The 21497-nt window shown below is 38.2% G+C and overlaps 1 protein-coding gene across 1 annotated transcript in view; it reads left to right on the top strand.

Annotated features, from left to right (window-relative positions):
• The window catches only part of DNAH14 (dynein axonemal heavy chain 14), a 354570-nt gene that overhangs the window by 36363 nt on the left and 296710 nt on the right, over positions 1 to 21497 (top strand). Inside the window, exons 7-9 of the mRNA XM_070384410.1 lie at positions 2383 to 2445; positions 11631 to 11769; positions 16953 to 17084. Coding sequence (XP_070240511.1) covers positions 2383 to 2445; positions 11631 to 11769; positions 16953 to 17084 — 334 coding nt within the window. The remainder of the gene's footprint in view (positions 1 to 2382; positions 2446 to 11630; positions 11770 to 16952; positions 17085 to 21497) is intronic.

Genomic DNA, 21497 nt, shown 5'->3' with positions numbered 1-21497 from the left:
AAGAGTCTATCTTTTCTGCATTATAAATTCTTGCCTCTTTATTATAGATTAATTGACTTTGAGTACTTGAATTTATTTCTGAGCTCTTTATGCTGTTCCACTAATCTATGTTTCTATATTTGTGCCAATACCATACTATTTTGAATATTGTAGTTTTGTATAATAGTATAGTGTAAAGTCAGGGAGCCTGAGTCCTCCAGCTCTGTTATTTTTTTCTCAAGCTTATGTTGCTTTTTGAGGTTTTTTGTGTTTCCATACAAATTAAAAAAATGTTTGTTCTAGTTTTATAAAAAATGCCATTGGTAATTTGGTAGAGATTGCATTGAATCTGTAGATTACCTTGGGTATTATAGTCATTTTGACAGTGTTGATTCTTCCAATTCAGGGGCACAGTATGTCTTTCTGTCTGTGTCATCTTCAGTTTCTTTCATTAGCTTCTTATAGTTTTAGAGTACAGGTCTTTTGCCTCCTTCAGTTGGTATCTTCTTGGTGTTTTATTCTTTTTGATGCAATGGTGTGTGCATGCTCACTTAGTTGTGTCTGATTCTTCACAACCACATGGACTATAGCCTGCCAGGCTCCTCTATCATCCATGGGATTTTCCATGAAAGAATACTGGAGTGGGTTGCCATTTCCTCCTCCAGGGGATCTTCCTGACCCAGACATTGAAACCATCTCCTGCAGGTGGATTCTTTACTGCTGAGCCACCTGGGAAGCCTTGATGTAATGATAAATGGGATTGTTTTCTTAATTTCATTTTCTGATAGGTTTTGTTAGTGTATAGGAATACAGGAGATTTCTGTGTATTATGGGATCACTTGTTGATCATTCAGATGTTCCGCAGGTGCTGAGTTTATAAAACCTGTCACAGGTGTGTAAATCTGCTATCTGTACTGTTGTAAGGAGAGGTTTCAGCTCATTTTCCTTAGTTTCACAGCTCCTATGTCTCAGCTGTGGTTTCAGCCCCACTTCTGCATGAGGACCACCTACGGGCGTCTGTGCCTCAGACTTCCCTGGAGCATCTGAGCCTGCCAGTGGCAGTGGAGTGCAGGGGCAGGGGGTGGGGGAGATGGCAGTCACAAGCACAAAGAGAGCCAGCCCTGGCAGGATCCTTTTCTAGTGTCCAGGGAGGCAGGGGCTGGTGCATGGGAAGAGGGGCTGCAATGGCAGCCTCACACTTTGTGCTTCATTCAGCAATGGCACCTCACTTCTGTGGCTCTACAGGCTTGCTTTCTGCGTGAGCATTTCTGGTTGAAGAGCTACTCTCCCCCACCCCTTTGACTGTCTCCTCACAGCCAACAGCAGTCCTTTCCCGAGGTCTGCTCATCAAACCCCACAGTCCAGTACCTATGCTTTGTCTGCACTGGCAGACACATGTCTCAGGCTGGGGCACGCAGAGCTGTGGCTCCAACCTGTGTAGGTTTCACTCTGTTCTGCCACCACAGACTGGTTGCTGTGCTCTCCTCCCAGCCCTCAAAGCTGTCCTAGCTGATCTCCCCACCAGTAAGAGGGCTTTCTTGCATGCTGAAACCTCTTCTTTCCTTCAGCTCCCCCCAGGAGCACAGGTCCCAATCCACTTCCCCTCCTTTTCCTTTTCCCTTCTTCTTTCTTTTGTCTTACCCAGTTACGTGGGGATCTTTCTTGTCCCTTTAGGTGTCTGAGGTCCTCTGCTGCTGCTGCTGCTGCTGCTAAGTCGCCTCAGTCGTGTCTGACTCTGTGTGACCTCAGAGACGGCAGCCCACCAGGCTCCCCCGTCCCTGGGATTCTCCAGGCAAGAACACTGGAGTGGGTTGCCATTTCCTTCTCCAATGCATCAAAGTGAAAAGTGAAAGTGAAGTCGCTCAGTCGTGTCCGACTCTTAGCGACTCCATGGACTGCAGCCCACCAGGCTCCTCCATCCATGGGATTTTCCAGGCAAGAGTACTGGAGTGAGGTAGTGTTAAGTAAATGCTCTGTGAGAACTGTTTCATTTGTAAATATATTCTTGATTCATTTGTGGCGAAAGGTGAACTCTGCATCCTCTTACTCCTCCATCTTGACTCCTTTGACTCTTCTTGAAGTATGATTCTCTTTTAAAACTAGTAACCAAATGAATCTATAATGAAAATAGTAGTTTTACAGGTTTTATACTTATTTGAATATTGGAACTAAATTAATTATGTATCTATGGGAAGTTTAATAACTTAATTTGCTTTGTGCTCTGTATTCTATTGATAGGTTGGGAAAAAGGTGATATGGTTTAATATTTCCTTTAGGTAGCTCAGGATGAATGAAACGTTTTCTAGGGAATTTTCTAGTATTACTAAGACTTTACTAAATTATTCATCTATTTTGTTAGTACTGATTTACGAATATAGAATTAAGAAGTGTTTTTCTTTTCAGAATTAATAAATTATTTGTTACTTGGAAACTGACCGTTAAAAGAATTAAGACTGATAAGAGCAGGTAAGTCTATGAAATACAATTATAAAAATTTTGAGAGGAAGCCTTATTTGAAATATGTAGTATGCAAATAGATATACATGAATTTTAACTCAGTGATTAAAAAGTCACATTCTATACCCCTTATGATTAAATTTAATCTATGTCATTTTTAAAAGACTATTATAATATTATATATATTTAACATAAAATGTGTTACTATATATATAAATATAGTCAGTTCAGTTCAGTTGCTCATTTGTGTCCAGCTCTTTGTGACCCCATGGACTGCAGCACGCCAGGCTTCTGTGTTCATCACCAATTCCCTGAGCTTTCACATTTCAAAAATCGTGTCCGTTGAGTCGGTGATGCCATCCAATCATCTCATCCTCTGTTGTCCCCTTCTCCTCCAGCCTTCGATCTTTCCAAGCATCAGGGTCTTTTTCAGTGAGTTGGTTCTTCGCATCAGGTGGCCAAAGTATTGGAGTTTTAGCTTCAGCATCAGTCCTTCCAATGAATATTCAGGACTGAGTTCCTTTAGGATGGTCTGGTTGGATCTCCTTTCAGTCCAAGGGACTCTGAAGAGTCTTCTCCAACACCACAGTACAAAAGCATCAATTCTTCAGCATCCAGCTTTCTTTATGGTCCAACTCTTACATCCATACATGACTACTAGAAAAACCAAAGCTTTGACTATACAGACCTTTATCAGTAAACTAATGTCTCTGCTTTTTAATATACTGTCTAGTACATATATATACCACAGCTTCTTTATCCATTTATCTGTCAGTAGACATCTAGGTTGCTTCCATGTTATAGCTATTATTAATAGTGCTGCAGTGAACATTGGGGTACATGTGTCTTTTTCAGTTTTGGTTTCCTCAGGGTATATGCCTAGTAGTGGGATTGCTGGGTCATATGGTGGTTTTATTCCTTTTAAGAAATCTCCAAACCATCTTCCATAGTGGCTGTATCAATTCCCACTGGCAATGCAAGAGGGTTCCCTCTTCTCCAGACCCTCTCTTGCATTTATTGTTTGTAGACTTTTTGATGATGGCCATTCTGACTGGTATGAGGTAGTATCTCACAGCCGTTTTGATATGCATTTCTCTAGTAATGAGTGATGTTGTGCTAGCATCTTTTCATGTGTTTGTTAGCCATCTATGTATCTTCTTTAGAGAAATGTCTGTTTAGGTCTTTTTCCCTAAAAAGGATTGGATTGGGTTGTTTGTTTTTCTGATACTGAGTTACATGAGATGCTTGTATATTTTGGAAATTAATTCTTTGTCAGTTGTTTCCTTTGCTATTACTTCCTCCCATTCTGAGGGTTGTCTTTTCACCTTGTAGTTTCCTTTGCTTTGCAAAAACTTTTAAGTTTAATTAGGTCTCATCTGTTTATATTTGCCTTTATTTCCATTACTCTAGGAGGTTGGTCATAGAAGATCTTGCTTTGATTTATTTCATCGAGTGTTCTGCCTATGTTTTCCTCTAAGAGTTTTATAGTTTCTGGTCTTACATTCAGGTCTTTAATCCATTTTGAATTTATCTTTGTGTATAGCATTAGGAAGTATTCTAATTTTATAGTAAGCTAATTTCCTATAGCTTTTCAGTTTTCATATAGTTTTTCACAGTAGGTGAATTGTGAAATTCCACATATTCAAGCTGGTTTTAGAAAAGGCAGAGGAACCAGAGATCAAATTGCCAACATCCGCTGGATCATCGAAAAAGCAAGAGAGTTTCAGAAAAACATATGCTTTATTGACCGTGCCAAAGCCTTTGACTGTGTGGATCACAGCAAACTGTAGAAAATTCTGAAAGAGATGGGAATACCAGCCCACCTGACCTGCCGCCTGAGAAATCTTTATGCAGACCAGGAAGCAACAGTTAGAACTGGACATGGAACAACAGACTGGTTTCAAATAGGGAAAGGAGTACGTCAAGGCTGTATATTGTCACCCTGCTTATTTAACTTACATGCAGAGTACATAGTGAGAAACACTAGGCTGGATGAAGCACAAGTTGGAATCAAGATTGCTAGGAGAAATATCAATAACCTCAGATATGCAAATGACACCACCCTTATGGCAGAAAGTGAAGAAGAACTAAAGAGCCCCTTGATGAAAGTGAAAAAGGAGAGGGAAAATGTTGGTTTAAAGATCAACATCCAGAAAACGAAGATCATGGCATCTGGTCCCATCACTTCATGGCAAATACATGGGGAAACAGTGAAAATAGTCAGAGACTTTATTTTGGGAGGCTCCAAAATCACTGCAGATGGTGACTGCAGCCATGAAATTAAAAGATGCTTGCTTCTTGGAAGAAAAGTTATGACCAACCTAGACAGCATATTAAAAAGCAGTGACAGTACTTTGCCAACAAAGGTCAGTCTAGTCACAGCTATGGTTTTTCCAATAGTCATGTATGGATGTGAGAGTTGGACTATAAAGAAAGCTGAGCACTGAAGAATTGATGCTTTTGAACTGTGGTGTTGAGGAAGACTCTTGAGAGTCCCTTGGACTGCAATGAGATCCAACCAGTCCATCCTAAAGGAACTCAGTCCTGAATATTCATTGGAAGGACTGATGTTGTAGCTGAAATTCCAGTACTTTGGCCACCTGATTAGAACTGACTCATTTGAAAAGATCCTGATGCTGGGAAAGATTGAAGGTGGGAGGAAAAGGGGATAACAGAGAATGAGATGGTTGGATGGCATCACCGACTCAATGGACATGAGTTTGAGTAAACTCCGGGAGTTGGTGATGGACAGGGAGGCCTGGTGTGCTGCTGTCCATTGGGTTGTAAAGAGTCGGACATGACTGAGTGACTGAACTGAACTGAAATGATGCACAGTATCATGTCATCTTCAAACTGGTCATTTATTTTTGACTGTGCTGGGTCTTCATTGCTGTGCATAGGTTTTCTCTAGTTGCAGTGAGTGGGGGCTATTTTCTTGTTGCTCTATGCAGGCTTCTCATTGCGGTGGCTTCTCATTGCAGACCACAGGCTCTAGATATGTGGGCTTCAGTAATTGTGGTACAAAGGCTTAGTTGTGCTGCAGCATGTGGAATCGTCCCAGACCAGGGATTGAACCTGTGTCCCCTGCATTGGCAGGTGGATTCTTTACTATGCTGCCAGAGAAACCCTCACTTGAGCTAAGTTTTGCCTCCAGGAAGGGAAATGATTAAATCATCCAAGATAGATGACAGTTAATTCTATATTACAGCCAGATTTTCTTGTTGCTGTTAAACTTTTACTTTGAGATAATTATGATGAAAATACAGTTGTAAGAATTTATATAGAGCAATCTCATGTGCCTTTCTCACCATCTTCCCCTGGTGGTAATATCTTTCAAAGATATAGTATGACCAGGATAATGACAGTAGTAAAATCAAGATACAGAACATTTCTGTATCTTTCATGTTGTCTTTTAATCCTTTAATAGCTATACTCTCTTCCTTCTCACTCCCACTCTCAACCTGTGGCAAGCACTAATCTCTTTATGATTTCTGTAATTTTGTCCTTTGATAGAATGTAATATAAGTGAAATTATGCATTATATAACCATTGGGATTGATTTTTCATGTAGCATAACTCTCTGGAGATTCATCCAGGTTGTTGCATATATTAATCATTTATTTTTACTGCTGGGTAACAGTCCATGGTTAGGATGTACCACAGTTTGTCTCTCTTGAAGCACACCTGCATGTTACCCAGCCTTTGCCTAATACAGATAAAGCTGCTATATAAACATGCATAAACAGGTTTTTGTGTGAACATAAGTTTTCATTTTTCTGGGGTAAATCACCACAAGTGCACTTACTGGGTCTTACTATAATTGCATGTTTAATTTTTAAAGAAACTACCAAGACATTCCAGAGTGATTATGCCTTTTTTCCATTCCCACACAATGTATTAGTAATTCAGTTTCTCCACATTCTTACTACCATTTGAAGTTGTTGCTATTTTCTATTTTAGACATTTTAGTAGGTGTGTAATAATATCTTATTGTGGTTTTAGTCTGCATTCCCCTAATGACTGATATTTAGTGTCTTCATTTGCTTATTTTCCATCTGATTCTCTTCTTTGGTAAAATGTCTTTTCATGTCTTTTGTACATTTTCTAATTGAATTGTTTGTCTTCATACTGTTGCATTTTAAGAATTCTTTTTATATTCTGGATATGAGTTCTTTGACAGATACATGGTTATAAATATTTTCTCCTAATCTTTGGCTTATCCTTTTTAAAATTTAAAAATGTCTATTTAGCATCTACTGCATGCCAGGTATTAGGCTAATAATTAACTTGCTTCTTCAAACCATAGAGAAACTATTTGACCTCCCTGCTTTGCTGAGCTAGGTGAACTTTTCTTTTCATTGGGTGATAATTACTTTACAACGCTGTGTTAATTCTGCTGTACAACAATGCGAATCAGCTATCAGTATACATATGTCCCCTCCCTCTTGAGCCTCTCTCCTACCCAACTCACCATCCCAGCCCTCTAGGTCATCACAGAGCACTGAGCTAAGTTTCCTGTGCTGTATAGGTGCTTCCCACAACTATTTTACACGTGGTATATGTCAATGATACTGTCTCAATTTGTCTCATCCTTTCTTTCCCCCACTGTGTCCATAGATTCACTCTCTATGTGGGTGACTCTGTTCCTGCCCAGCAAAGGTTCATCAATACCATTTTTCTACATTTCGTATATATGCTTTAATATATGGTATTTGTTTTTCTCTTTCTGACCTACTTCACTCTGTTTGACAGGTTCTAGGTTCATCTGCCTCATGACAACTAACTCAGATTCATTCATTTTTATGGCTAGGTAATATTCCATTGTATATGTATACCAAAACTTCTTTATGCATTAATCTGTCAACAGACATATCGGTTGCTTCCATGTCATGGCTATTGTAAATAGTGCTGCTGTGAACATTGGGACATTCTTGTTGCTCTTCACTCACTAAGCCATATCCAGCTCTTTGCAACCCCATGGACTACAACATGCCAGGCTCCTCTGTCCTCCATCATCTCCTGGAGTTTACTTAAATTCATGTCCATTGAGTCAGTGATGCTGTCTAACGATCTCATCCTCTGCTGCTCTCTTCTCCTTTTGCCTTCAGTCTTTCCCAGTGTCAGGGCCTTTTCCAATGAGTCAGTTCTTCGCAACAGGTGACCAAAGTATTGGAGCTTCAGCTTCAGCAACAGTCCTTCCAATGAATATTCAGGGATGATTTCCTTTAGGATTGACTGGTTTGATCTCCTTGCAGTCCAAGGGACTCTCAAGAGTCTTCTCCTGCACCACAGTTCAAAAGCATCAGTTCCTTGGTGCTGAGCCTTCTTTATGGTCCAGCTCTCACATCTGTACATGACTACTGGATAAACCAATGCTTTGACTATATGGACCTTTGTTGGCAAAATAATGTCTTTGCTTTTTAACAAGCTGTCTAGGTTTGTTGTAGCTTTCCTTCCAGGGAGCAGACTTCTTTAAGTTTCATGGCTACAGTCACCATCTGCAATGATTTTGGAGCCCAAGAAAATAAAATCGATTACTGCTTCCACTTTTGTGTCTTTTTGCATTATAGTTTTCTCATGGTATTTATGGACTTTAATGTGCAGACCTGGGCTTTTACTCAACTCCTCCTCCTTGTTAAAGTGACAGTCTTTGCTTCAGGGATGACTGGAGCAAAAAGTGAGGATGAGAAGTTGGAAGAAAGGGGATTTGTTGCTGAATATTAGTTTCTTGTAGATAGCATATAGTTAGGTCACTTTTTTTAATTTTTTATTTTCTTTACTTTACAATATTGTATTGGTTTTGCCATACATCAACATGCATCCTCCACAGATGTACATGTGTTCCCCATCCTGAACCCCTCTCCCACCTCCCTCCCTATACCATCCCTCAGGGTCATCCCAGTGCACCAGCCCCAAGCTTCCTGTATCCTGCATCGAACCTGGACTGGTGATTCGTTTCTTATATGATATTATACATGTTTTAATGCCATTCTCCCAAATCATCCCCCCCTCCCTCTCCCACAGAGTCCCAAAGACTGTTCTATACGTCTGTGTCTCTTTTGCTGTCTTGCATACAGGGTTGTCATTACTATCTTTCTAAATTCCATATATATGCGTTAGTATATTGTACTGGTGTTTTTCTTTCTGGCTTACTTCACTCTGTATAATAGGCTCCAGTTTCATCCACCTCATCAGAACTGATTCAAATGTATTCTTTTTAATGGCTGAGTAATACTCCATTGTGTATATGTACCACAGCTTTCTTACCCATTCATCTGCTGATGGACATCTAGGTTGCTTCCATGTACTGGCTATTATAAACAGTGCTGTGATGAACATTGAGGTACACGTGTCTCTTTGAATTCTGGTTTCCTCGGTGTGTATGCCCAGCAGTGGGATTGCTAAATTCATCTACCAATCTCTGTCTTTAATTGGTATATTTAGACCATTTGCAGTTCATTATTTGTATCTTAGGGCTTCAGTTTGCCATTTTGTTTTTTGGTTTCTGTTTGCTCTGTGTTTTCGTTTTGTCTGTTTTTTCCTTCCTGCCTTCTTGGAGATTACTTGAACACTTTTTAGAATTCCTTTTAGGGTTATCTATAGTATCATTGTATCTTTTTGTGTACTTAAGTAACAGAAGTTTGACTTTGATGTGTCTTGATGTGGATTTATGTATCTTTATTCTTCTTTGGGTTTCCCTGGCTTAAATCTCTGTTTTTGTGTCTTTTGACAAACTTGGCAAATTTTCTTTTTTAAAAGAAATTTTAATTTATTTATTTTTGAATTGAAGGATAATTGCTTTACAGAATTGTGTTGGTTTCTGCCAAACATCAACATGAATCAGCCATGGGTATACATATGTCCCTTCCCCATCTCAACCCTCTTGGTTGTTGCAGAGCCTCAGGCAAACTTGGCAAATTTTCATTCATTATTCCTTGAAGTATTCCTGTCATTTTTATTCTCCTTTTAAGACTGCAGACACAAATGCTACATATTTTTTTTATAGTCCCAATGATCCCTGAGGTTCTATTCATTTTTCTCAGTCTATTTTTTTCTCTTGTTTAGATTGCATAATTTCTATTTTCTGTCTTCCAGTTCACTGATTTCTCTGTTCACTTCATTCTGCTGTTGAACCAATCTAATGAGTTTTTTCCTTAGTCATTATATTTTTCAACTCTAAAATTTCAATTTGGTTCTCCTTTATGTTTTCTGTTTCTTTAATGTGTGTGTATGACTTTCTGTTTCTTTGCTTTTTACCACCCAGTGAAGATGAAAGTCCCAGCTCTCTACTCAGCTTCTTCTGAAAACCTTCCATGGGGGCCCTAGAGGTGCCTCATTGAATCTTGCCAAGGATGGAACTCTAGGTTCTCCACTTCACCTTTTTTTCCTATGGTATTTGTCTAAATTAGAATGGTTATTCTTTTAAAAGTTTTCTGTCTTGACAGACTGTTCCTTTCCTGTTCTTTCGCTAGACAGCAGGCTTTTTTCTATACCTGTTGGCATTTCCAGGTTTCTGGTTTGTTCAGCTCCAAATCTAGGATGTATGAGGCAAAAGGAAATCCAGCAAACTTAGCACCATGTCATTCCTAGTAAGTTTTTCTTCTCTTTTCTACCTTACAGTGTCTTTTGGTTGATTTATATATAACGTGCAGAGTTTTTAGTGTACTTATTTAGCTGGAATAACAGTGAAATGTACACCTACTCTATTTTCCTAGAAGCCAGGACCTGGATTTTAATAGACTTCTGTCATATATTTTCTAATACTATGTTGTGTGTGAGTAAAATTTTGGAGAATGTATTTAGTTTTCTGCTACAACAGAATGAAATTTGTTAGTGATTTCCTCATAACATCTATACTTGAATAATTAATTGATACATTTTTTGTCAGACTTCACCATTACAACTCTAAATTTGTTCCCATTTTCCATTTCTTATTTTTATAAGGCACCCCCTGTTTATTTATACCTGTGCTAACATATAAAAACAAAATTGAATACATTTTTATAGGAAAAAAGAAAGCTTTAAACATTTAATGCTGAGTAATATGAGTTCATTACTATCTGAATTTTGATCATCATTCTTTTGTTAATAAATACCAAGATTAGGTTTGCTTTTTGTGACCTTTCTTTTTCTGGGATATGCCGCTTGTTTTTAGTTTGACATCTTCCTTTTTATACTAGATGCTTAGAGGAATGTCAATTAACAAATTCTTTTACATCCAAGAATAGTTCCATGTTATATAAAGCCTATATAATTTGAGGAGACCTTCTTTAAGATAAATTGCAAGGCTTTGAAAGAGGTGGTGTAAATAAAAAGAGCCCATGAAGCTTAAGCTTCACTAGCTTCATGGTATATAAAGCTTTCACTTGTAAAATGGAAAGATGAGAAAGAACTAATTGTATATTGTATATTCATATATATATGAAGAATCAGTGAAGGGCAAAGGCCCCCCTATTCTCTACACACTGTTGCTCAGGGCAGTTTGCTTTTCTCAATCCAGTTTTTTTTTTAATTAATTAATTTATTTTAATTGGAGGCTAATTGCTTTACAATATTGTGTTGGTTTTTGCCATACATTGACATGAATCAGCCATGGGTGTACAGTTTTTAAGGAGCATTATCTCTTCCATTCTGCTCTTTTCCAATTCTGTCCTGTTCTTTGCAGAATTGTTAGCAGTGATTTGTCTCATCTTTGTGACTGTGATCAGATCAGTAGAAAAGGCAGAAAAAAGAAAAGCGACCAACTTCTCTATTTTAAGATATGGTGGTTGGAGAATTTAAGAAACATTATCCAAATGGTCGCTAATCTAGTTAATTTTTTTCCCTATCATTAGACAAAAACTAAATTGAGGAAATTTATTTAAATTTAATAAATACAGGAATATAATTCTTTTTGTGTATCATTGCCTAATGTATCATTGCAAAATTTTTAGAACTCAGTGGCAGTTATCACTTGTTTCCCCTTCTGTTTTGTTCTTATCACACCCAGTCCCAAAATCTTGCCTTCAATATTATCAGCCAAACCAAACCAGTAATGCTTACTAATCTTTATCAATATTATTTAAATTATGGTACATGTAATACATATTGAATATTAACTGTAGGCATATGAAACAAACCATACTAATTAACTCTAAATTGATTTTATTCATTTCAAATGAGAGATAAGTCTGTGGCAATTTTTAAACTTTCAGGTCACTTTTGTATCGCAGTCTATTTTTTGCTGATGAGTTATTTCAAGGCTGTTTGCTTTATATAAAGGGACTTTGTGAAGATGCAGTTAGTCTCAAAAAAGGTGATGAAGATAATTCAAATGCCATATGCCTTGTAAAGGTAGGTAGAAGTATCTTACCATTAGATAATGTTGGTGTATAGAAAGTAGGAAAAACAAATATAATTTTAAATGGAAGAAATTCAAACTTCTCAATCCATAGTAAACCAGCCCTATGCATGACTAATGTTCTAAAATACCTACAAAGAACATTATTCCACTCAATTTTAACAGTTAACAATAATCTTTAAATTAATAATTAAGGGAAAAAATTTCTTCCTTACAAAAAACCTAAGCCTGTTATGAGGCCCTTTCTTATAACAAAAACTCTAACATGTAATATTGTTTATAAATAATCAACTATCTGTAATACATAATTGATAGTTATCAGCTGTTCTCTTATTATAGCTTGTCAAGACATTGTAATAAGTTGCTACTTAGAGTGTTTGGTTAAATTTATGTGTTCTCTTGTTCCACAGTTCCGTAAAGGGTGACTTCTTAATGAATGATTTGATTTATATAGTAGAGTTCTTTCAAAGAAATTAAGTACACAGACCTGTAAATTTTACATATATAACTGAGCAGGATTCCAGCATCTTTTACTTCACTTACCCACTGTGTAAGAGAGAAGAGTAAAATAGTCATCTAGTCTTAGAGAAATAGTTGAAAGGGCTTGAACAAGTTATAAACTTGACAGTCAGTGCAAAAATTGTGTGAACTATACCACTTGCAAATGAACAGCTTATTTTTAGAATCTGTTAGTGACTGACACATAGTAGGTGCTCAATGAATAGTCCCTGAGTGAGTAAATAAATCAAAGAATTAGTCAAGAAATGTTACCAAACTCAGATCCAGTTGCTTGGCCCCTGAAAAGTCAATAACCAAGAGAGAGGCAGGTGTTGGTGGAAAGCAAGGTTGATTTTGATCAGAATGTCAGCAATCTGGGGAAATGGTGGACTTAATGTCCCTAGAAACCTTCTCTGAAGATCCTGCTTGGACATGAATGTTTTCAAAGGGAAAAGGGGAGGTAATCTCAGTTAATCACTGAGATGGGAGTTGGAGTTTCGCCACCACCCCTTGTGTACAAACTTGTTTTATTTCTTGTGATCTTTTCTTAGATGCTATCTTGTTTATACAGTTTGTTCACACAGTTTGTTCTTGAGATTACTGAAGGAGAAGCTAGGGAATTAATAATAATTAGTTGGCCAGATCTCTTCTGGTCATATGTTAGTTAATCCTTCTTCATTTCTACTTATTTGGTCTATAGAAAGAACAAATAGGTTAGGTCAGATATTGAAAAGTATATTTGAGCTGGAGATGAGCAGAGCACAGGGGTGCCTGATTTAAGGTTAGTTACAGTATAGCTTTGATAAAGTGATGAGACAGAAGGGATTTCCTGATGAGAGTGGTTTCCTGCAAGGAGATGCTTACAGAAATATTAGTTAATTACTACAGATGAAATATCATTTGTATAGTTATAGTAATAATACTATTGTTTCAAAAGGATTAAATTCAAGTTAAATATTTCACAGAGGAGTATTTTTAATATGGTTTTAATGCAAGAGGAAACAGTTGGACAGCTATAATATTACATTGTTTTATGAATAAATGAGTGACAGAATTTATCAGTTAACTTATTGATGGGTGGTAAGGCAAAGGAGATGTTAGAATATCTCTGATATCTATGACTAAAGTGCTAATAGATGGTAATGCTAACAGAGTGACCCAGAGGGGTTATTAGAGATCTTAAGTCATGTTAGCTTCCCCCTGGAACATGAAGCAGAAGGGAACAAACCTTTCCAGACAGTATATAATATGTGTTAGTTATCTATTATATGCAAAATGCAAAGGAGATGGATACAGAGTAAAAGACAAAGCATTGCTTTGTTTAATCTACTTATAGTTTATTGTGCTCAGTTGCTCAGTCTTGTCAGACTCTCTGCCACCCCCTGAACTGTAGCCAGCCAGGCTCTTCTATCTGTGGAATTATCCTGACAAGAAGCCTGGAGTGGGTTGTCATTTCCTGCTCCAGGGGAATCTTCCCAACATAGGGACTGAACCTGTGTCTCCTGCGGCTCCTGCATTGGCAGGCAGATTCTTTACCACTGAGCCACCTGGGAAGCCCTATAGTTTATTAAAAGAGATAATTCTTTACATATAAAAATGATAACTAATTCTAATCATTCTAGCTAATCAGTTAGCAAAATATAAGACAAGGAATTTTGGTTGCAAATAATATTTGTAAAATAGTCATACCACAGAAATTCAGAGGAAGTAGATATTAACCATTTTTAGAGATAAGGTTGAGGCATGCTTTGTGAAGGAAAGATATTATAACTAGGCTATGCTGGACTTGAATAACCAGAGAGGAAGGAAATAGGGCAGTTAAGTAAGGGATATGAATCTGTGTAAAATATTCAGTGCATGTTTGATTTGAAAGTTACATTGAGTCTTAAACATCAGATCAAGAACAGCAGCATAAGGGAAAAGTAGGAACTGAACCTGCCTTTAAGGCAGGGATGCTTCTAGTGGGGATTGTGAGGACATTTTGCAAGAATGGAAATTTCTAAGACTGGAGAAGCCAGGATCAGATGGAAGAAGAACAGAGATTCATAGACTGAGAACTGAGCCTGGCTCAGGAATTCGAAGATGGCCAGTTGTGCACTAGGTCTAAGGGACTACACAAAGCTGGGGATGCAGATTGCAACGAGGATTGACAATGAGGAGGGAAGGAGAATAAAGCAAGGTTAAGAATGCATATGATGGGATTGTTTAGAAGTTAATGCCATGAATGGAGTTTACAAGTGTGCCAGAATACACTGCTGGAATGCAAGCATATCTTTGTTGACTGAAAAAAACTGTATAGCCTAAAAGTTGAGACTGTTTTATTTGGCAAACTTTTTGAGAAATTAAGCAGAGGAGGCAGTCTGTCAGGTATATCTGAGGGACTGCTTTGAAGGGGTAAGGGAGGAGCCAGAGTATATAGGGGATCTTGCAATGAGAACCAGGTAGTTGGAAACACAAAAGATTATTATTATCTAAATACATCTCAGGTTAATGAATTTAGTGCTTCTCTGTGTATGGGAAGATGCAAGAGTCTGGGCCCATTGAAATCATTCCTTTGATATGCACCTTAACAATCTAGGGCTAGTATCCTGCTTGTCTCCATCCTGAATCCCCTCAGGGTGCACAGTTGAGGGTGGCTGGATGGAGGAGCCTGGTGGGCTGCAGTCCATGGGGTCACTAAGAGTCAGATACGACTGAGCGACTTTACTTTCACTTTTCACTTTCATGCATTGGAGAAGAAAATGGCAACCCACTCCAGGTGTTCTTGCCTGGAGAATCCCAGGGACGGGGGAGCCTGGTGGGCTGCCATCTGTGGGATTGCACAGAGTTGGACACGACTGAAGTGACTTAGCAGCAGCAGCAGCAGCAGCTACTGACTTGATGGCCGCAATATCCTGTTTCATAATATGGCAGATGACATTCCGTTCACACCTTTAAAGGGACTGAAATGTTTACAAGTAGAAGGAAAACATGGAGAAGGAAATGGCAACCCACTCCAGTGTTTTTGCCTGGAGAATCCCAGGTACGGGGGAGCCTGGTGGGCTGCCATCTATGGGTTGCACAAAGTCGGACACAACTGAAGCGACTTAGCAGCAGCAGCAGCAGAAGGGAAAGAACACACATGAATCATTTTATCTAAAACTTCACTTTCAAATGACAAACTAAATCCTAGATTGTGACATGTGCAAGACCACAGAACCGACTGAAGAGTGTTGGGATTTTTTATTATGTTTTCTGTATAAGAACGATTGTGCTTTATTGGACACTGTTTTGAGTGCTTAATAAAATTGTAAAATTTTGTGACTCATCCCTTTTTGGGGAGGGCGAAGTGAGTGGCGCTAGTAATTTACATTTTTAACAAGCCAGGTGATTTCTGTGCAGAGTAAACTTTTAGAACTATTCATAAATAAAAACTATTGAAAGTTTCTGAAATTAATGCGATAGTGATTTACAAGTGATTTACAAGTAATTTACAAGATTTACAAGAATAATTGAAACCAAGGAGATGTAGAATTATAAAGATCAGTTACTGTAGTACGGGAATAATGCAGGCGAAGTAATAAGGACTTCAGTAGGCAGTGAGGTCAGAAAGGAAGGAAGATTTTTGAGACATTATACTGGAAACTTGGGCAAACTCTGAGACAGGGTGAGGGACAGAGAGGCCTGGCCTACTGTAGTCCATGGGGTTACAAAGAGTGGGACACAACTTGGTGACTAAACAACAACAACGAAACTGGAAAAATCAGGACCTGGTAACCATATGTGAGACCAGGAGAGGAAGAGCACAAAGAATTAATACAAAATTTGAATGCCAGAGCATTCCATTTTTTGTTTTTGGAAGCATATATTTATAAGGTATTACACTGGAGTGGGTTGCCATTTCCTTCTCCAATGCATGAAAGTGAAAAGTGAAAGGGAAGTCGCTCAGTCATGTCTGACTCTTAGCGACCCCATGGACTGCAGCCTACAAGGCTCCTCTGCCCATGGGATTTTCCAGGCAAGAGTACTGGAGTGGGGTGCCATTGCCTTCTCCGATAACTAGGGATAAAGATGTCCATATATTTGTTGATGAAAATGTATTTTGGAAAGAGAATTAACATAATGTGGGAAAAATAAAATACTGAAAAGAGGAAGAACAATGGAATATACACAAATAGGTGAAAATTATATGTATGTATTACTAGAGGAGTTCAGCAGCACAGTTGATGGAAATTTCTCCATGCAGGATTCTGAATAAATTCAGAATGTAATTTACTTTATTTAAATTATTTAATTTTAGTCTCTCTATCCTACATCTAGTGTTCATATTTTTAAGTTTTACAGATAATGGGAGCTCCAAAGTTAAAAGCAATTCCTAAGATTGTCAATTGCCCTGAATTCATAGATATTTCATAAACATATCAACTTCTGAATTTTTCTGCTTTAGTTTAAAAGTTAACTAAAGCTAACTAGAATTTAACAATTAAAATGATGTGTTTTTCTGTCTTCTTTAAAGGTTTGCTTAGATTGAGTAATAGTGTTTAAATTTGAATAATATATAAAGCATATATGATATATATAAAACAGTATAAAATATGCCATTCTTTATGATATGAAGCAGTGACCAAGATATTTTATTTTCTTTTTTTTAAAATGAATTTTGACTTTCAACACTGAACATTTACTATCATTTAATTAGCTGGATAAGTTTCGAACATATTCTCTACATGAATTTTGTGAAGAACAGTTACATCAGGCTACTCAGGCATTGAAACAACTTGAAGATGTCAGGGATAAAGCAATTTCAGAAATAAAACTTACAATTTTAAAGGTAATTCTTTGATTATATCCTCTCTGTTTATCAGTTTTATGTATCAACTAAAACTATTGCTCCAAATTGCATTCCTGGAAAAAGTGTTAGAAATGGACAGAGGGACGAACGTAGTTAATTAGCCAACCAACTAGTACTGTGAATTTACTATATGTAAGATTTTTCAAGGTGCTGTGTAGAATGCAAACACACACACACAAATGTATGTATATGTATTTTGTATTTATATACCTTCAATATGCTTACACTCTAATTTGAGCTGATATATAAAAGGAAACATTCTTTGTTACAAAGTTCACAGTGGGTACAAGATAAAACCTCATATTCAAGAGAAATAAAGCTAGGTAAAACAAAACTTCCCCAAGGATTTAATAAAGAGGATTTGATAATATAATAACAGTGTCCTCAAAGCATTCTTACCCAGTGTGTTGTGACTCATTTCATAGGATTATTTTATGTAGCTTCCCTGTATAGTTAATGACAGTGCATGAAATCATAATTCACAAAGTGCAATTCAGTAAGGAACTGATGCGATATCATCTAGTTATAGAACTTACTACCTCTGCTGCTTTGGCTGAATTTGAGGCTCTGGAGGAATTGGTGAACTAGGTCTCTCTCAAAAATTTTTAAATATTATTTTTCTGAATTGAACTTTTGATAGATATGGGGCAGCAGTAACTTAAAGGCTTTATGTATTGACAGGAAGATGAAGTGGACCTGTTTTCTGTCAGTGAACAAAAGCTTCTTATTCCTTATCTTATTCCTCATAGTCCCCCTAACCTCCCCAAGCCCAGTCATATGAAGACAGATGGGAACAATTTGGCCAAGGGTAGCATAAATCAAAAAGGGATTAATAAAAATATTACTGAGATGTGACTGAGATGCTCGTAAAATATTGTTCTTGTTCAGTTGCACAGTCACGTCTGACTCTTTGTGACCCAATGGACTACAGCACGCCAGGTTTCCCTGTCCTTCACCATCTCCTGGAGATTGCTCAAACTCAAGTCCATTGAGTCAGTAATGGCATCCAACCATCTCATCCTCTGTCATTCCCTTCTCTTGCCTTCAGTCTTTCTCAGCATCAGGGTCTTTTCTAATGAGTCAGCTTTTCGCATCAGGTGGCCAAAATATTGGAGCTTCAGGTTCAGCATCAGTCCTTCCAGTGAATAATCAGATTTGATTTCTTTTAGGATTGACTGGTTGGATCTCCTTGCAATCCAAGGGACTCTCAAGAGTCTTCTCCAACACCGCAGTTCAAAAGCATCAATTCTTCGGTGCTCAGCTTTCTTTATGATCCACCTCTCATTTCCATAACATGACTCTTGGAAAAAGCATAGCTTTGACTAAACAGACCTTTGTCAGTAAAGTAACGTCTCTGCTTTTTAATATGCTATCTAGATTGGTCATAGCCTTTCTTCCAAGGAACAAGCTGGTCTCTCACTGGTTCCATTGTTTCCCCATGTATTTGCCATGAAGTGATGGGACCAGATGCCATGATCTTCATTTTTGAATGTTGAGTTTCAAGCCAGCTTTTTCACTCTCCTCTTTCACTTGCATCAAGAGGCTCTTTAGTTCCTCTTCGCTTCTGCCTTGAGGGTGGTGGTATATGCATATCTGAGGTTACTGACATTTCTTCCAGCAGTCTTGATTCCAGCTTGTGCTTCATCCAGCTTGGCATTTTGCATGATGTAGTCTGCATATAAGTTAAGTAAGCAGGGTGACAATATACAGCCTTGATGTACTCCTTTCCCTATTTGGAACCCAGTCCATTGTTCTACGTCCAATTCTAACTGTTGTTTCTTAACCTGAGTACAGGTTTCTCAGGAGGCAGATAAGGTAGTCTGGTATTCCCATCTCTTTAAGAATAGTCCAGTTAGTTGTGATCCACGCAGTCAAAGGCTTTAGTGTAGTCAATGAAGCAGAAGTAGAATTTTTCTAGAATTCTCTTGCTTGTTCTATGATCCAGAGGATGTTGGCAATTTGATCTGGTTCCTCTGCCTTTTCTAAATCCAGCTTGAATATCTGGAGTTCTTGGTTCATATACTGTTGAAGCCTGGCTTGGAGAATTTTGAGCATTACTTTGCTAGTGTGTGAAATGAGTGAAATTGTGTGGTAGTTTGAGGATGGGAAGGAAAACTTTTCCAGTCCTGTGGCCCCTGCTGAGTTTTCCAAATTTGCTGGCATATTGAATGCAGCACTTTCACAGCATCATCTTTAAGGATTTGAAGTAGCTCAGCTGGAATTCCATCACCTCCACTAGCTTTGTTCGTAGTAGTGCTTCCTCAGACCCACTTGACTTCACGCTCCAGGATGTCTGGCTCTAGGTGAGTGATCCTACCATTGTGGTTATCTGAAATATTACTCATATTGTGTCTCCTTTTCTCTCATTCAGCATCACTTGGATTTGGCCATAAATATTGGTTAAGATATTTTCACTTAAATCAATTTCAGATAAGAACCTACTAGACTTACTGCTAGCTCTGTTTTAGAAATTCACCAAACTTATTTACTCCATGGAAGTATGTAGACTTAATAAAGATGAGAACATCATAAAACTGAGAATGTGTCCAAATAAAAAAATTGTGAACTAACATTGGAAATGAAAGTATCAATAAAGCATATTTTTTCTTTTTTTCCATTAGATATTATTTCTCAGAGGCTTAAGCCCTACTGTGACACAGCTCTTTAATCTGGGTAATAGACCACTGAGTTACTGGGTTCCTTGTGGCTACATCAGTCAGAGAATTTTCCCTATTTCCCAATTTCCAGAAAGAGTGTCAGTTGTCAGTTCCTGGGAGCACTATAAAAGCTTCTCAAGTGAATCTAAAGTAGAGCTAGATTGAAAAACATTCTTCTGGTCAATGTTTGGGACAGCCTAGCTCTGGGAAAATATAGCACAGGTATCAGTTCAGTTCAGTTCAGTCGCTCAGTCGTTTCTGACTCTTTGCGACCCCGTGAATCGCAGCACGCCAGGCCTCCCTGTCCATCACCAACTACCGGAGTTCACTCAGACTCACGTCCATCGAGTCAGTGATGCCATCCAGCCATCTCATCCTCTGTCGTCCCCTTCTCTTCCTGCCCCCAATCCCTCCCAGCATCAGAGTCTTTTCCAATGAGTCAACCCTTCGCATGAGGTAGCCAAAATACTGGAGTTTCAGCTTTAGCATCATTCCTTCCAAAGAAATCCCAGGGCTGATATCCTTTAGCATGGACTGGTTGGATCTCCTTGCAGTCCAAGGGACTCTCAAGAGTCTTCAACACCACAGTTCAAAAGCATCAATTCTTTGGCGCTCAGCCTTCTTCACAATCCAACTCTCACATCCATACATGACCACAGGAAAAACCATAGCCTTGACTAGATGAACCTTTGTTGGCAAAGTAATATCTCTGCTTTTGAATATGCTATCTAGGTTGGTCATAACTTTCCTTCCAAGGAGGAAGCATCTTTTAATTTCATGGCTGCAGTCACCATCTGCAGTGATTTTGGAGCCCACAAAAATAAAGTCTGACACTGTTTCCACTGTTCCCCCATCTAATTCCCATGAAGTGATGGCACCAGATGCCATGATCTTCGTTTTCTGAATGTTGAGCTTTAAGCCAACTTTTTCACTCTCCTCTTTCACTTTCATCAAGAGGCTTTTAGGTCCTCTTCACTTTCTGCCATAAGGGTGGTGTCATCTGCATATCTGAGGTTGTTGATATTTCCCCTGGCAATCTTGATTCCAGCTTGTGCTTCTTCCAGCCCAGCGTTTCTCATGATGTACTCTGCATATAAGTTAAATAAGCAGGGTGACAATATACAGCCTTGACATACCCCTTTTCCTATTTGGAACCAGTCTGTTGTTCCATGTCCAGTTCTAACTGTTGCTTCCTGACCTGCATACAGATTTCTCAAGAGGCAGGTCAGGTGGTCTGGTATTCCCATCTCTTTCAGAATTTTCCACAGTTTATTGTGATCCACACAGTCAAAGGCTTTGGCCTAGTCAATAAAGCAGAAATATATGTTTTTCTGGAACTCTCTTGCTTTTTCCATGATCCAGCGGATGTTGGTAATTTGATCTCTGGTTCCTCTGCCTTTTCTAAAACCAGCTTGACACAAGTATAGAACTAATGAAATGGAAATGGATAGTCACTATCAGTGATGTAAATAACCTAGAGCCAATATTGAGATATGTCTAACTTAAAGTATACCTTGTGATGATAGGGAATAGGTTAACCCCTCAGAGGCCAGCATTTCCATTAGCCTCACCAATACTCAATAAAAGACCAGCATTACTAGGCCTATCACAGTTTACTTTTGTACTGATATAGTTATTAAACCATTTAAAGCTAATTTGACATCAATACTAAAAATCTTTGTTTTGAATCGTTAATATACTCAGTTTCACCGTTTTACCAATAAAAAATTCAGGC

Source organism: Bos mutus, chromosome 16 (assembly GCF_027580195.1).
Source record: "Bos mutus isolate GX-2022 chromosome 16, NWIPB_WYAK_1.1, whole genome shotgun sequence".
NCBI classification, from domain to species: domain Eukaryota; kingdom Metazoa; phylum Chordata; class Mammalia; order Artiodactyla; family Bovidae; genus Bos; species Bos mutus.
The sequence above is the reverse complement of the archived record's forward strand: the minus strand, read 5'-3'. Positions and strand labels throughout refer to the sequence as shown.